A 16035-nucleotide genomic window follows, 5' to 3' on the forward strand; every position below is an offset into this window, starting at 1 on the left:
GAATGAAGCTTTAACTGACTTAGAGGATATGACTGAAAAAGATTTGTTTTGAAATTTTATTTGAAAGATTTGTTTACATAGTTTTTATGTATTCTTTATAGAAAATATATGAATTAGGTGGTATATATGACTTCTTCCATTTCTGTGACTAGCACAGTAGAACCTCAGTTAACTGGAATGGATGTGAATGTGGTTTTGGTTAACTAGAATTTTTCGCTTTATTGAGGGAAAAAAACACAACTTTTGACACTCTTTCTTCCTAAGCTTGTACTAATAATCATCTAATTTTCCTTTGAGCCAGAGTCTTATCATTCCTAAAGACTGTTGTTAGCATAACCATATGGTTATCATTCTGTGTATACATATATACATGTGTGTATTAACCATGGGCCATATATACCCTCAAAGGGTTTTCATAGGTTCAGAGCTGGAAGGGATTTGTAGAAGGAAAGGTAAGTGACTTGTTTAAGGGCACACAGGTAGTAAGTAGCATAGCCAGAGATGTGTACCCTGGTTTTCTGACTTAACTACAAGTCCAGGGACCTGAAAAGGAGGGGGGCTAAGCTGTACTGGGAATATGTGAGAATGTGTTATCTTCTTGTTAGGAAGCAGATTTGCTTCTTCCTCCTAAATGCAGAGTAAGTTGGAGGCTAAGGGTTGGGGGAAGAATTCTAGTTAGTTTTCATTCACTTAATCAAGGTTTAATTTTTATTTTAAGAATTCTTTAATCTTTAAGAATTCTTATTTTAATTTTATTCTTATCTTAAGATTTTTTTGTAATAAAAATTATTTCTACAAAGTATGGAATGCTTGGCCATTAAGTGGACATTTTTATATATTCATTTTAGAAGGAATTGCAACTATGCAATTTTGAGGTTGGCATAGCAGAGAACCTACCTACTGGCTACTTGGGTAGGTTTTATTTGGACTTGGTTTTATTTATTCCACCATGGAAGAGCAATTTTTCCCCCAATATTGTTGGGCTATTGAAAGGTTCTGCTTTCCACTTAAATTAGATGAATATGTTTGTATGGTATAATGCTTGTTTGGAGAAAAGAGATCGAAGGAACACACCCTCAGCATGTTATTTCTTCTCTTCCATTCTTCCTTTTTGTTTTCCATTTTCCTTCGTTCATTACTCCCAGCGTAAGACCTCAGAATTTAAAATGGGAAAAGGACCCTAGAGATCCAGTCCAACCTTAATATTTTGAGGAATCGGAGGCCCAGAGAAGTGAGGTGACTTGCCAAGGTCACATAGTTAGAAAGTAGCAGGGCAGAATTTGAACCTAAGGCTCAATTCTGTATTTTTTTTTTTTTTGCCACTGTGCCATGCTCTCTTTGTGTTAAGAAAATGTACTTCTTGTAAATGTTTGTTGTTCTCTCCATAGAGAGTTCTTGATGGCCAGAAGACCTTCACCAGATAGCTTTTTAAGGACCTAAAGATCAATTCTTTGGACATTTTAGCCAGCTAGGAATTGGGGCAAAGAGAGTTTCCTGAAAGCAGAGTTCATTGAAGAGCCACATAGGCCATTCTAGCTATTGCCTTTCTCACTGACTACCTTGTTCTGGTTATTTTTTTCCCCTTTTTTGCAGATTAATCAGTCACTCGATGGGGATTAACAGTGGACCGCCTTTTTGTGATACCTTTCCATCTGTCTGTAGCAAGAAAAATAATTTCAGCACATCTTCAATAATAATGATGAAACTGGTATTAACTGAATGGCAATTATGGATTTTTAACTCTAATTCACAGTAAACCAGCAAGCCATATGTTTAAAGCCCTACCAAATACCATTCTGTTTTGCTGCACATCTCAGACATAGGTGAGAAGTTGTGAGATACCTATTTGTACAACGAGGAATGTGTTAACCTGCATGAGGAACGCAACAGAAGCTGAAAAAGAAGACACCTTAATTTATCATTAAAGATATATGATAGTATTATTTATATAGATAGAATAAAAATATATATTTGGGTGGTAATGAAAATGGCTCCTCAGAATGCCGACTCGGAGTCTATGCAAGTCCAAGAGCTCACTGCACCAGCCCCAGACCTTCAGAAATCTGAAAATAAGGAGAGTGAAAACCATGATGAGACAGTTAGTGAAGGATCCATAGACCGCATACCAGTTCGCCTTTGGGTGATGCATGGGGCAGTAATGTTTGGCAGGGAATTCTGTTATGCCATGGAAACGGCTTGGGTCACACCGATATTGTTGCAAATTGGTAAGTGTTGTCTGTCCCTGTGTGTATAATTATAAACATGATGTAAATGAAATTTAAATAGTGATTTTATTAGGGGAGTAACAAGTCTTGTAAGTTACTCTGTTCATTTAATCAGTAGCAAAAGGCGTATTAAGGTTTTAAGGTTAAAATGCCTAAATCAAGGCCCTTGCATTGTATCACATGGGCTTATCTGTGTTAAATACACTCCTTTACCCATCCCCTTGTATTTTAAACTCTGGGCAGGTCACTGAACATGACTTCACACTGAGCTCATTTTGTAGTATGACTCAGAGACAGTAACATTACAAACCAACAGTGGCAAAATGGAAAGTGATAGGCCATAGTCATAGAACTTCAGAACTGGATCATTATTTAAATGTAATTGACATTAGGAGGTAATCTATATTTTCCTAAATCCCATGGCATAGTTAAGTTGAATTTAGCAATGTGAATGAGAGTGCTCCATCAAGAAAAATTAGCCTTTACATTTTTCCAGCTTAAATCAATCTTTAAAGCACTTACTTGCACATAAACAGACTTATTTGGGCCTTACATCATTCCTGTGAAATAGTCACATTTCTGTAGAGCTGTAATGTTTGCAAAGGGCAGATGGGGCAGATGTTTAAACTTTTTTCATATCTTATATGTGAAAACTGATGTTTGGAGAACTGAAATGAACTAGAAAAATAACAGCAGTGGCCAGATAGATTATGATATACAGTATATATCATATGATATACATCATATATCATATATACATATATCATATATACATCATATACATCATATATCATACATATATATCAAGTTACAGTATGGTAACTTGAAAAATATAATGTAATTTAATGCACTAATCCTCATTTTACTACCAGAGAATGACTTAAGTTCCAAAAAGAATCTGGTTTACTAGTTTAATTTTCCCCTCACCCATACCTAAGGCTGGTATCTGAGTGGTTAGTTTTTATTTATTTTTTTTACCCTTTTTCCCCACTTCATTTTTCCCCCAATTAATAGCATTTTATTTTTCCCAATTACATGTAAAGATAGTTTTCAGCATTCACTTTTATAAGATTCTGAGTTCCAAATTTTTTCCTCCCTCTCTTCCTTCCCTTTCCCCTCCCCAAGATGGTAAGCAATCTGATACAGGTCATTCATGTACAATCATATTAAACATGTTTCCACATTAGTCATGTTGTGAAAGAAGAATCAGAACAAAAGGGGAAACTCCCATGAGAAGAAAAAAAAACAAAGATAAAAGAGAGAAAATAGTATGTTTTGATCTGCATTGTAAACTCCATAGTAGAATGGTATATTAGTGGAATAGGTTAGGTGTACAAGACACAGTAATCAATGACTAATAATCTACTATTTGATGAATCCAAAGACTAGATTCTGGGATGAAAACTCATCATTTGACAAAAGCTGCTGGAAAAACTGGAAAATAGTATGGCTGAAACTAGGCATAGAACAACATCTCACACCCTATACCAAGATAAGGTCTAAATGGGTACATGATTTAGTCATAAAGGGTGATACCATAAGTAGATTAGGAGAGCAAGGAATAGTTTACCTTGTTAGATCTATGGAGAGGGGAATAATTTATGACCAAAGAAGAGAGAGAGAATAATATGAAATACCAAATGGATAATTTTGATAATGTTAAATTGATAAAGTAAATACGAATATAAAATTGATAATACTAAGTTAAACATTAAATTGAAAAGCTTTTGCACAAACAAAGCCAGTGCACCCAATATTGAAGGGAAGCAGAAAACTGAGAAACAATTTTTACTGCCAGTATTTCTGATAAAGACCTCGATTTCTAAAATAGAGAGAACTGAGTCAAATTTATAAGAATACAAGTCATTCCCCATTTGATAAATGGTCAGAGGATATGAACAGGCAGTTTTTAGATTAAGAAATTAAAGCTTCTATAGTCATATGAGAAAATGCTCTAAATCACTATTCATTAGAGAAATGCAAATCTAAAACAACTCTGAAGTACCACCTCACACCTGTCCAACTGGGTAATATGAAAGAAAAGGAAAAGGATAAATGTTGGAGAAGATGAGGGAAAATTGGAACACTAATGCATTGTTGGTGAACTGCCAACCATTATGGAAAGCAATTTGGAACTATGCTCAAAGGGCTATAAAACTGTACACATACTCTCTGATCCAGCAATACCACTAGGTCTGTATCTCAAAGAGATCATAAAAAATGAAAAAAGACCCATGTACAAAAATATTTATAGCAGCTCTCTTTGTGGTAGCAAAGAGTTGGAATTTGAGGGAATGTCCATCAATTGGGGAATAGCTGAACAAGTTGTGGTGTATGAATGGTAATGGAATACAGTTGTGCTATAAGAAACAATGAGCAGATGAACTTCAGAAAAGCCTGAAGACTTAAATGAACTGATGTTGAGTGAAGTGAACCAGAACAACAACATTGTGTGATCATCAGCTGTGATAGACTTAGCTCTTCTCAGCAATACAATGATCTAAGACAGTTCCAAAAGACTGATGGTTGAAAGTGCTATCCTTATCTAGAGGAAAAAAAACTATGGGGTTAGTTTCTTAAATAGTAAATCCCCTTTGTACTTCTTGAGTTTAGTAGGAAGAAAAAAGGCCCTGAAATTACAGGAACTTAAGTACTCATAGTAGAATTTCTGCATTTTTAAGAGGGCCATACCAAAGCTTAGTGAGATAGTCCTATCTATTAGAAACAAAATATTCCCCATAAAAGTGCCAGATTTGGAATCCAAGAATCTGGGTTTGAACTCAAGAATGTTAATTACTTGTGTGACTTTGATCAAGTCATAGTTGGTAAGAGCTTCTTAAAATATAACTGTTTATGCTGTATTACTGTCTGGTTTGTGATTTCTGTTAACCTTTTCTTATGATGTATGTTAGGAAATGTTTGCATAATTCTTAGAATTTCACATTTGTAGGTACTGTCGATATATCCATATAAATGGATTGATGAAATTTTACATATAGCTATATTAATGATTAAGGCTTTATTTATAATCTTTATGTATTGAAAGCTTATTCTGTGCTCCCTCATAGAGTCTGGGTTAGCATTTTGACCTCTTCACTCTGAGAGAACCACTGAAGGCCATTGTCCTCCCTCTGAGAGAACCACTGAAGGCCATTCTCTTGCTCGGCAATTTAGAATTGGTTACTTTGTGTATGCCCAAACGACTTTTTTTTCCTCTTACTTTCACCTCTGAAATTGGTGAGAATTTCTCCCCTGTTTACTCAAAGACAAGTTCATGGATAAATGTCAGTCTCAGCCCAAACAGCTCCATGTTGATGGGGATCATAAATAGGACATTTTACATTTCTCTTAGGTAGCCAGCCTTGAGTAAAGGAAGAAATATTTCATTCCCATATTCTCCTGCCCCTCTGACCATTTACAGGTCTTGAAGATGTCAAAGTATAGATCTCGAAGCAGAGGTAATAGATTGTGATCTGCTCCCCACCAGTTACTATGCCAGAATGCCCCAAAAGTACAGAACATATCCAACATTTGGTCAGAAATGGGACTTTTCCTGTTCACAAATGTAAGCTGAGATGCCATTAAATTTTTTTTATTCTGAACTGACAACGTGCAAAAAGCATCTCAATGGACATAGCAAAACACAGAAAGGGATTCTATATGAAACTGTAAATCTTCATTTTTAACCCTTGCTTTTTCAAAAATACGTTTGTGTGTTTCTGTTATTTTCAAAACTTGTCCTACTTGAGTTTTCTTCTTCACTTCTGTTCTCTTTCATTTATTTAAATGTTAAAATGGCTCTTTTTTTCTTGGCATTACTGTTGCTCATATCTTTAATTAAAAACATAGAGAAAGAATGGGGTTAGGGAAAGGTGTGGGTTTGCAACAAGTAAGTGTAGTCAAGCAAAATGAAATTCACAGAAAGACCAAGTTCCAAAATGCATTTCAATCAATATGCATGCCTCTGTACCTTCTTCATCACTTCCCTGTGAGGAGGTATTTTATAGGTCTTTTGGAGACATGATTGGCTGTTGATCAGGTTTCTTATGTTTTTTAAAAGGTCTGTCCTTGTATAAATTGTTTTTTTGCTTTTCTGCTCACTACAATTTTGTGCTAGTTCTTACTACCCAGGATTCTCTGAAATTATCATGTTACAATAATATTTCATTACATTCATATACCACAATTGTTCAGTTGTTGTGAGAAGGCATTTTTGAAGAAGCTGCCTCTACCCTGTCCCTGTCTGGATACAGATTTGGAGAATCACAGCACCACATTGCAGTCATCTTTAAAGAATACTCTCTAATAAATTTCTTTTGGATATGCAAGTCTTGGGTTTTTTCTCCCCTTCTCTTATGTGGATACTGTTAATTAACTCATTTGGAGAGATATTTGTCACCAAATCAAAACAACTCTGAGGTACTACATCACCCCCTATTAGATTGGCTGGAAACTCTGGAAAGGTAGATTCAGAAGGACTTTAAATGCCCAACAGAAGAGTTTATGTTTGATCCTAGAGCTAACATGGAGCCATGGAGTTAAGTGAGTAAAAGAGTAATGAAAATTTCTTTGACCATGTATAGGGTCGATTGAGATGGGCAGAGATTTGAGGCATAGCCTCTGGCTTATGAGGCTGCTGATGGGGACCTGGAGTAGGGTGTCAGCTTTCTGAGGGGAGAAAAGGGATCAATGCCAGATGAATATTTACTCATTATTGGATGATTTACTTTGCATGATTTTATTTGATCTTCATAACAGTCCTTCCAGGGAAACAGACAAGGAAAATTAGTTGGCTAAAATAAAAATTTTAAATGTTTTTAATATGCTATTTTCTTTGTTCTGATGACAAGTAGCAAGAGTGAAGACTTAGATTCGCACTTGGCCAAGTTATATGGCAAGTCATAAATTTCTAGTGCAAAAAGAAATAATTGGATATGCAATATTTAAGTTTTAAGTATAGAAAGCTTCATCAATTCAGATCAAACTAGTTTGGAATGAAATCAGTTTGACCTCTGACATTATCACTTCTTCTGCAAACTTTTAATATCTTTCTGTTGCCACAAATTATAATTTATAGCATTGAGATTCCATTTGGAAATTGTTTAATGAGAGTTATGCTTTTCATTGAGAAATTTTGAAACATATCATGTATTGTCTAGTATAGTAATTTAAATCCTTCCTTGCTCCTCATTCTCTAAACCTCTATTTAACTGCCTTGATTTCTCTGTCAAGGCAAGTATGAATCTTTAAATTACTATAATTATTCCGTAGAAATTTGTAACTTTTCTTGTACTGCATTGAAGCTCGCCTGAGAATGTACTTGTTACCTGAATAAACTTTTCCTTGGGCTGACTTTTTCTTTTGTTTCATCAGTCCAAGTATAAATTGGAGGAGACAGTGCCAGTCACTATGCTAAGGACTGGGGACTCAACGACAAAACTAATCCTGCCATCAAGCAGATTACATTTCAGTGGAGACAAACTAGTAATTAGGTACATATAGATACTCAGAGATGTGGAAGGCTTCTGAGAGATGACACTAGCAGCAGGGTGGGGGGTGGACCTGGAAAATCCTCCTGCAAAAGGTGGGATTGAAGGAAACCAGAAAAACTAAGAGATGGAGGAGAGAGCCAATGACACCACATTCAGCCAGACTCACTGTCACGAGGCCTGATTGTAGATTGTGTGGTAGAGAGTAAAATATAAGAAAACAAGAAAGAGAGGCAAATTACAAAGAGCTTTTAGTTTCAAATGGAAAAGAAGGTGAGAGATAACCATTTACTAAGCTCCTATGTTTTGGCCATTGTGCAAAGCACTTTACAAATGTTATCTGATTTGATCCTCACAGCAACACTGGGAGAGATAGGTACTATTAATGTCCCCATTTTACAGTTGAAGAAACTAAAGCACATAGGGTAAGTAGCTTGCCTAGTGTCACACAGTAAGTGTGAGAGGCATTTGAACTTAATTCTTCCTGATTCTAAGCTATTTTCTATCCACTGTACCACCTTGTTGCCTTAGCTATAAAGAGGACTTTGCATTTGATCCTGGAGTAGTAATACAGAGCTCCTGGAGTTTGTTGGGCCAGGTGTGTGCCTGACATGGTCAGAACAACACTTGAGAAAATCACCTTAGCAGCTGAGTGAAGAGTGGATTGGAGCAGTGAGCAATTTGAGGCAAGGTGTCACTTTAGAAGGCTATTATCTCAGTCTAGGTGAGGAGTTGGTAAATTTGTGACTGTGTAAGTAGAGAGAAATAGATGTATGCAAAAGATGCTGTGGAGATAGAAACAGCATGATTTGGTAATTCAAGATTTTGAATATGTAGGGTGAGAAAGGAGATTCGATACTGCTGCTGAGCAACCTTCCTGACTTAGAAGGATCCTGTTGCCCTGTATCGTGACAGGGAAAAAAGTGAGAAGAGAGGGTTTAGGGTTCTGTTTTGGAAATGTTGAGTTTGAGGTGACAGTTTAAGGCCATTAATTCCAAGTACTCAATGGTGATATGGGACTAAAGTTCAGGAGAGAAAAAAGGACTGGAAATACGAATCTGGGATTTATCCGTATAGAAATAATATAATAATTAAACCCATAGAAGTTTCTTAGATCACTAAGTGACATTATAACAGAGAAAGGAAGATGTTTCCAGACAGACTGGAAGACTCTTTGCTTCAGTCCATCCTTCTGTTATCCAACCCACCTAAACCTTAATAATTCCTTTTAACTTCTAAGAACAAATGAAAAATCTCTTAGCTTTTAAAGTGCAGCACAGTTTGGCCCCTTCCTACCTCCACATGATCTAGTGGCATTGCCCTTTTTCTTCCTCCAACACCATACCTTAATCCTTTTCACTGGCAGTTTCCATGCCTTGACTTCCCTTTCTCATAACCTCCGCTTTTTGACTTGCCTGGATTCCTTCCAAACTCAACTCAAATGCTACATTCTAAGATTTTCTCCCATTACCCCTGTTATATATCTTATGTGTACCTAAGATGTTATCATACTATCTTCCACAGTAGAATATAAGCTCTTTGGCAGTAAGAATTGTGTTTTTGCCTTTTCTTAATGTCTTTAGCTCAGTTCCTCATCCATAGTCAGTACTTGTTGGCCAACTAACATACCACCTGTTCATCTAGGATGAATGAAAAAGGGGAGATAGAGGGGACAAGTGTCAGAATAATCACATATGAGTTACTTGGGAATGACCTTAATTTTTAAGGTAAAATATGAGGCAAGGTCCTCGGCTGATATGGAAGGGGTGAAGGGAATACTTTAGTTGGCCTGAGGAAAGAGGAGGTCTGTAACAACTGTGGAAAGCAGGATATTGCATCAGGGAAGAGGAGAATGTTTTCCTTGCTGCAATGTGGGCCAAGTTGATACTACATAATATGAATTTGTAGGGGGACTCATCCCTTTCTTCCTCCCCCTTTCCTACCATTTATTTAAGATTTGTAAGTGCTATATAAATATTACCTCATTGCATCCTCAAATCCTCACAACCACCCTTGAAGTAAGTTCTATTTATTTTCCTCATAATACAGATGAGCAAACTGAAACAGACCATAGGTTAAGTAATTTACCTAGGGTCACACTGCTTTTAAGTTTCTGAGGCCTGATTTGAACTACTAATAGGGATCAGGAAAGGCTTGAAATTTGGGTTCTTAACCATTCACACGTTTTGGGTGCTTAACTGAGACCTTATCTCTTAAAATAAATGCTAATAGTAATTTTTCATAAGATTGTCACACTGGGTCTGAAAACTCGTTTTCTAGTTCTCACATAAGCTTTAACTTCACTGAAAATTTTAAATGATCTTGCTTTTTCACTTCTCATTTTCTGTTGCTTCTCTAATTCTGACTTTGCTTTTTTATTGTTGTTTCATCATTTTAAAACAGATATTTGTCCTTAAAATCATAGGATCTAGAAAATAGGGGCCTTACAGATCATGTGGTCCGATAACCTTATATTACAGATGAAAAAACTGAAGCTGAGGAAAGGGAGATCAAGTTTTACTCAAAGTAAGTCACAAAGCTTGCAGCTCAGATCCAAGTATTGCCCCTCAGTGGAACAATTTACTGCTGTCTTTATGTTCTCTTTGAGCACAAACTTCACTCTTTTTCTTTAAATGACAATTTATTTTTTAAGTCCAGATTAGGGTTTTGGACATTGTCTCAGCTGACTGCTGGAGATATAAAAAGATCTTTTCTGACCATGTGACTGGAGTGATATCTGACATGCAAAGTTTTCATAAGAAATAATTACGTCATTGTGTGTGTGAATTTGTGTGTTGTGATTTGACTGCTCAAAATCTGATGACTCTCAGATGAAGTGTGACAGAGAAAACTGGATTATAGTCCTTCCCAGGTCACTCTGTAACTACAAGCTCCTTTACAAGTCACGTGTTCCCATGCTTTTTACCATAAAGTTTTAAGCAATGTTGTCAGAGGACAAATGAGGACAAAAAGGCTTCAAGGTCAGTTACTGCATTGATGGTAAATTATTTAACTTGCAAAGGCTGGCTGTAAGCCAGGAATAAAGTAGGACTGTTGGTGCATGATTTTCTGTTTGCAGGTGATTGTGCACTCAGTGCAGCCTCTGAGGCCGAGATGCAACAAAGTATGGGTGAATTGCTGCTTGTCCTAATAACATTTAACACCAAGAAAACAGGTTCTCCACCAGCCAATACCACAACATCCATATATGGAACAATCAGTTGCAGCAAATGGAGAAATTTTGAATGCTTTGTCAGTATGCTTTCCAGGGATCTCCACATAGATGATGAGATCGATGCCTGCATTTCCAGAGCTAGTTCAGTGTTGGGGAGGCCCCTGAAACAAAGCATGGTAGAGAAGAGATATTAGGCTCCTTACCCAACTGAAGAGCCTTTAAAACTTGAACAGTATACTAGTGACAGGCCAGGAAATGGAATCACTTAAACTAGAATTGTCTTAGGAAGATTCTGAAGATGACTTGGCAACATAAGGCACCAGACACTGGAGTCTTTTTCTTGAAGCAGAACTGCCAGTCATTCAAACTCTACTGCAGAAAGCACAACTCTGATGGGCTGGCCATGTTTTTCACATGCCAAACATATGTTTGCTTAAAAGACTGTTTTACCCAAGACAAGCACTTGCATGGAGGTCAAAAGAAGTGATAAAGGATGCTCTTGAGGTCTCTATGAAGAACTTTGTAATCAATTGAGTGATATGGCAAAATATTTCCCAGCATGGTGTGCCTTCATCAAAGAAGGTGCTGTGCTACTATGTGAATGAAGCAGAATTGCATTAGCTCAAAAGTTAGGTGAGATGTGTAAATTTGAGGCATCTCTACTCCCAAGTATTCATGTGAAATATTTGTACCCAGCCTGTGGTAGAGCTTTCTGAATTTGTATTGGTCTAGTCAACTACAATCTGATACACTGTCACACTGTACCTTGACCCCTAACATGGTGATGTAATTTTGATCCTCTTCACGAACGAAGGACAACTGCCCCAAGTGATTTAAATGCTAAGCTTTATATTCCTCTGGAAAATGGGGATGACATTCATACTACTTGCCTCAGAGTTGCTGCTAATAATAAGTTAACATTCATAGCACTTAATTTGTACCTTATAAACAGTGCACATTTACTATGTACCAGACTATGTGGGCAGCTAGATGGCACAGTGGATAAAGCATGGGCCTAGAGTCAGGAAGACTCGTCTTCCTGAGTTTAAATCAGGGTACTTACTAGCTGTGACCCTGGGCTAGTCACTTAACCCTGTTTGCCAGTTTCCTCATCTGTAAAATGAGATGAAGAAAGAAATGGAAAACCCTTCTGGTATCTTTGCCTAGAAAACCGCAAGTGGGGTCACAAAGAGTTGGACATGACTGAAATGTGCCAGACACTGTGCTGTGTGCCTTAGAATTATGATTTATTTTATCTTCATAACAACCTTGGAAAGTAGGTGCTATTTTATTATCCTCATTTAACACTAGAGAAAATGTAGGCAGACAGGTGAAGTGACTTTCCCAGAGTCATGCAACTAGGAAGTCTTTGTGATTCCAGGCCTGGTGTTCTGTCTATACTCTACCTAGCTTAGCTGTTCCTCCCTGCTTTCCTCTTAATGAAATTGTTAGGCTAGATAATCTTTTTTTAGAGGTAATCTATGCAATCTTTTACTTATTTTATTTCCTGAGTTCATCAGTTCTGGGCATTTTTCTTCTATTATGCCTTGCCTTATGGTGTTCCAGTTTTGACTTTTCTGGGAGACATCATCCTTAAGTTGTCTCTCAGCATCTTGTCTGCTTGTATACAGAACAATAACTAGTGCTTTTTATTCTCTTCTTTTAATCTTTCACTTCTGTGTAGTTGCATTTAGTCTAGTTGTAATTAGTTGTTCTCTCTTTTGTTTCTTTGGTGAGACTTGCCCTCCTGGATTAAAGTTTTTTTCTATTCTGCCAGTTCTACTGTATAGGATACAAATTTTGCTCTCATAATTTTCATTTTTCTTTTAAACTACTCGAACAGCATGCTGTGGCCCCATGTTCTCTTCACTTTCCAGAGTCCTCTGTCTCATCAAGTGTTGAGTTGTTTTTCCTTTGTTTCAATATTTTCAAAGGCCTGACATTTGCTAGGTCTGGAGACCATATTTCCTTCTGTTGTTAAATGTTTTCCCTGCATATTATTTTCAAGATCTTTGCATTTTCTTCTCTTGTGATCTTTCATAATTTGTCTTTTTTTCTTCCTTTATTTCTCCCTATTGCCTTGCAGTTCAGAGTACAGTCTTGTAATATTGCAACTTGAGAGGATTTCTCTGAGTCCAGACATGTGTCCTGTCATTTTCCCTCTGTTCCTCTGCTCTCCTGCAGAGATCTTTTGAAACAAAGAATTCTATTGTGGTGCTGGCTGTCTGCAGTTTGGAGTGTAACTCTCCATGGAACTGGAAAGAGGGATGGAGACCAAGATGTGAGGTTTTTTTTATCATAGCTTGTGCAGCCTCAGTGCTGGTAGCATGGCACTGAATGAGCTTTAGGTAGATGTTGTTAGTTTATTTACTACCTTTGGAGTTCCTGTGTGTGAGACAACAGAAGTTGTTTTGTCTTTGATGCATAATTTCTATATTGCAAGGTTTTGAGAGGTTGTAAGGATCAAAGAAAGATTTGGTTCTCCATCTTGTTGTTCACATGACCCAGCTATTCTAGATAATTTTTAAAAGTCTCAGCTTTAAATTCAGTAGGTCTAGAGTCCAACCCCCAGAGGGAATCCTCCCTACATCATTATCCAACATATAACCTCACTTTTTCTTTGATTAAGAGACATAGTTCTGTGGAACTTATTTGCATCCTTTGAATGGCAGACTAGTTTACTTAACCCTTTTTTCCTTATGCTTTTTCAGCAAGGGAGTGACATAATTAAAAGTGGGCTTTAGAAAGACGAATCCATAGTGCTATGAAGAATATCCTTGAAGAAGGCTCTTATATCATTCTGGGAAAATATTAATGAGGACCTGGAAAAGGAGGGGTATGATGGGAATGCAAAAAGAGGGGAAATGGGAGAGTGATTGCTGAGATAGAATGGATAAGATTTGGTGATTAGATATAGGGAATGAGAAGCAGCGTTAAAAATAGGTGCTTTGAACATTGTTTACCTTATGGACATATATGGCTTAGATGATAGTTTCTATAACAGATGTAGGAATATCAAAAGGAAGCACATTTGGAGATAAGATAAATGAGTAAGAATTCTAATTAAGCTATTCCATTGTGACATACCCATTATAAAGAACAAAGATTCCTAAGTTTTCTATCCATGAACCCCCCCCAATGTCAAATTTCAGACCCTCATAACTAGGATTATAGTTGAACTATATGTATCTATTACTTGAGAAAATAAAGAGAATGGCAGCCAGAGTCATGTTAGATTGATCAGATTAGAGATTGTTTCCTATGAGTACTAACTAAAGGAACCTGGAGATGTTTAGCCTAGAGAGGAGACTATTCACAGGTGACTAATAGTGGTCTTCAAGTATGTGAAGAATGTGGAAGGAGGCCTATGCTTCTTCTGCTTGGTTTCATCCACCCTAAGAGAATTAGGAGCAAAAAGTCCACAAAGATAAACTTAGGCTTAGTGAAAGAAGACACTTCCTTTTTCTTTAGAGATATCCCAAAGTGGAATGTGCATACTTGCAAGGTTCCCTCTCCATGCAAATTTTCAAGATTAGATGATACCTTGTCATCATATGTTATAGAGGAGATTATTCTTCAGGTACAAATTGGATTGTGGAGTCTTTTAAATCTTTTCCAGTTCTATATGTGACCTTTGGCAAAGAACTACGATGAATTTAATATTCTTAAATGACCGTATTTTATGTTACAGATATTGAGCCAAAAGCCTTAGTGCATCTTTAAGCATAATCAAATCAATTCATGTTTTAGCTCCCAGCATCCTTCTAAGACTGGCAAATTATAGACAAGTGTCAGATCTGCATTACTAGATGGGGTTTCTACACTAAGAGTCCACAGTGCTAATGAAATCTTGGATCAACATGAAGAAATAACACTTCATTGTTTTTTTGTTAACCATAGTATACCTGTATGTGGTGTTGCAGGAAAATGTGATTGTTTTGGTTTGAACCTTATATAGTTTGACCAGTAAAGTCATTGCCATTAGTTATTTTCTGTTTATGCCTTCCATCTCCCAGAGTATGTTGAGCTTGAATTGGCACTTGTCTATCTCTGCCTCCTTTCCAAGGTCCAGCCCCAGGACTTTGTACAATATAGGCCTCCAGTCATTGTTTAATATAAATTGCATATAATCTTTGTAGAATTCCTAGAAGAGAAGATAACTTCTTATTTTTGCCACTTTTGTGGAACAGGTTTACTCATTCAACATACAGTCTCAAATGTGTAATCAGTTGGACCAGAACATAGGTAAAACTTTTAAAAGTTTTTTGGGAGAAGTGCTATGCAACACTGGCTGATTAAGAATACTCCTTTTTGAATAGAAACAGTAAGTAAACTCAGTCTCTGTGAGTCACATCCAACATGAATTGGAACAGCCATTCTCAGATTTGTAAATCCTTCTGGGATTTTTTCCAGATAATATTTTTCCCTTGGGAAGGGGGAAGTTTTTCCCCATTTTATTGTTCTCATTTTGGACTCAGGAAATTGTGTGTGTTTGTGTTGGAGGAGGGAAAGTTAGTGTTAAGAGGGAGTCAACAGGGAAAGAAAATTATATTAAAAGGGGAAAAAATAATAGTTTTGAAATGGGTATTTAACTAATGAATTAGATTGTTAGGTCTTGGTTTCCCACAAAATGTAAAAAAAAATGTAGAATAGTATGTCATATTCATATATCAAAGACAATGCATGCATGCATGCCTACAACAGTAAAATTTTTTTGTTTTCTACTATGATACAAAACAGTACTCTTTGCACACATTTCTTTAGCACTACACAGTTTATAGTGTGCTTATGTGTGTGTATATGTGTATGTATATATGTCTGTCTATCTATCTATCTATTCCCTCTGGATATGAGATAGGTATTATTATCCCCATATTATAAGTGATGCAAAGGTTAGAGAAATAATTATCCAGTCAGTAAAATAGAACTTACCTCCTAATATCTATCCATATTCATTTTGTGAAACCAAATAATAGGATCCTAGAATTTGGTCCTTAGTCTTCTTAAACATAGGTCAGTAGAATGTTCTTTCTTTCCATGATGAACATCAATTTGAATATGACCCATTCAATTGATTATGGCTTATATTAATTTTTCATAGAATCTTGGAATTGACGTCAGAGCTGGAAGAAACTTTAGAATATTG

General features: G+C 36.5%; 1 protein-coding gene across 7 annotated transcripts in view; it reads left to right on the forward strand.

The window, feature by feature from the left end:
- The window catches only part of SLC45A4 (solute carrier family 45 member 4), a 138633-nt gene that overhangs the window by 74711 nt on the left and 47887 nt on the right, over positions 1-16035 (forward strand). For 6 of the 7 annotated variants that reach the window (XM_072602947.1, XM_072602944.1, XM_072602950.1 and 3 more), the window contains one exon: positions 1594-2225. The exons of the other annotated variant lie outside the window; for it this stretch is intronic. In XM_072602947.1, the coding sequence (XP_072459048.1) occupies positions 1982-2225 (244 nt within the window). In that variant the 5' untranslated portion in view covers positions 1594-1981. The remainder of the gene's footprint in view (positions 1-1593; positions 2226-16035) is intronic. 7 annotated transcript variants of the gene reach the window in all.

Source organism: Notamacropus eugenii, chromosome 4, assembly GCF_028372415.1.
Source record: "Notamacropus eugenii isolate mMacEug1 chromosome 4, mMacEug1.pri_v2, whole genome shotgun sequence".
Classification (NCBI taxonomy): domain Eukaryota; kingdom Metazoa; phylum Chordata; class Mammalia; order Diprotodontia; family Macropodidae; genus Notamacropus; species Notamacropus eugenii.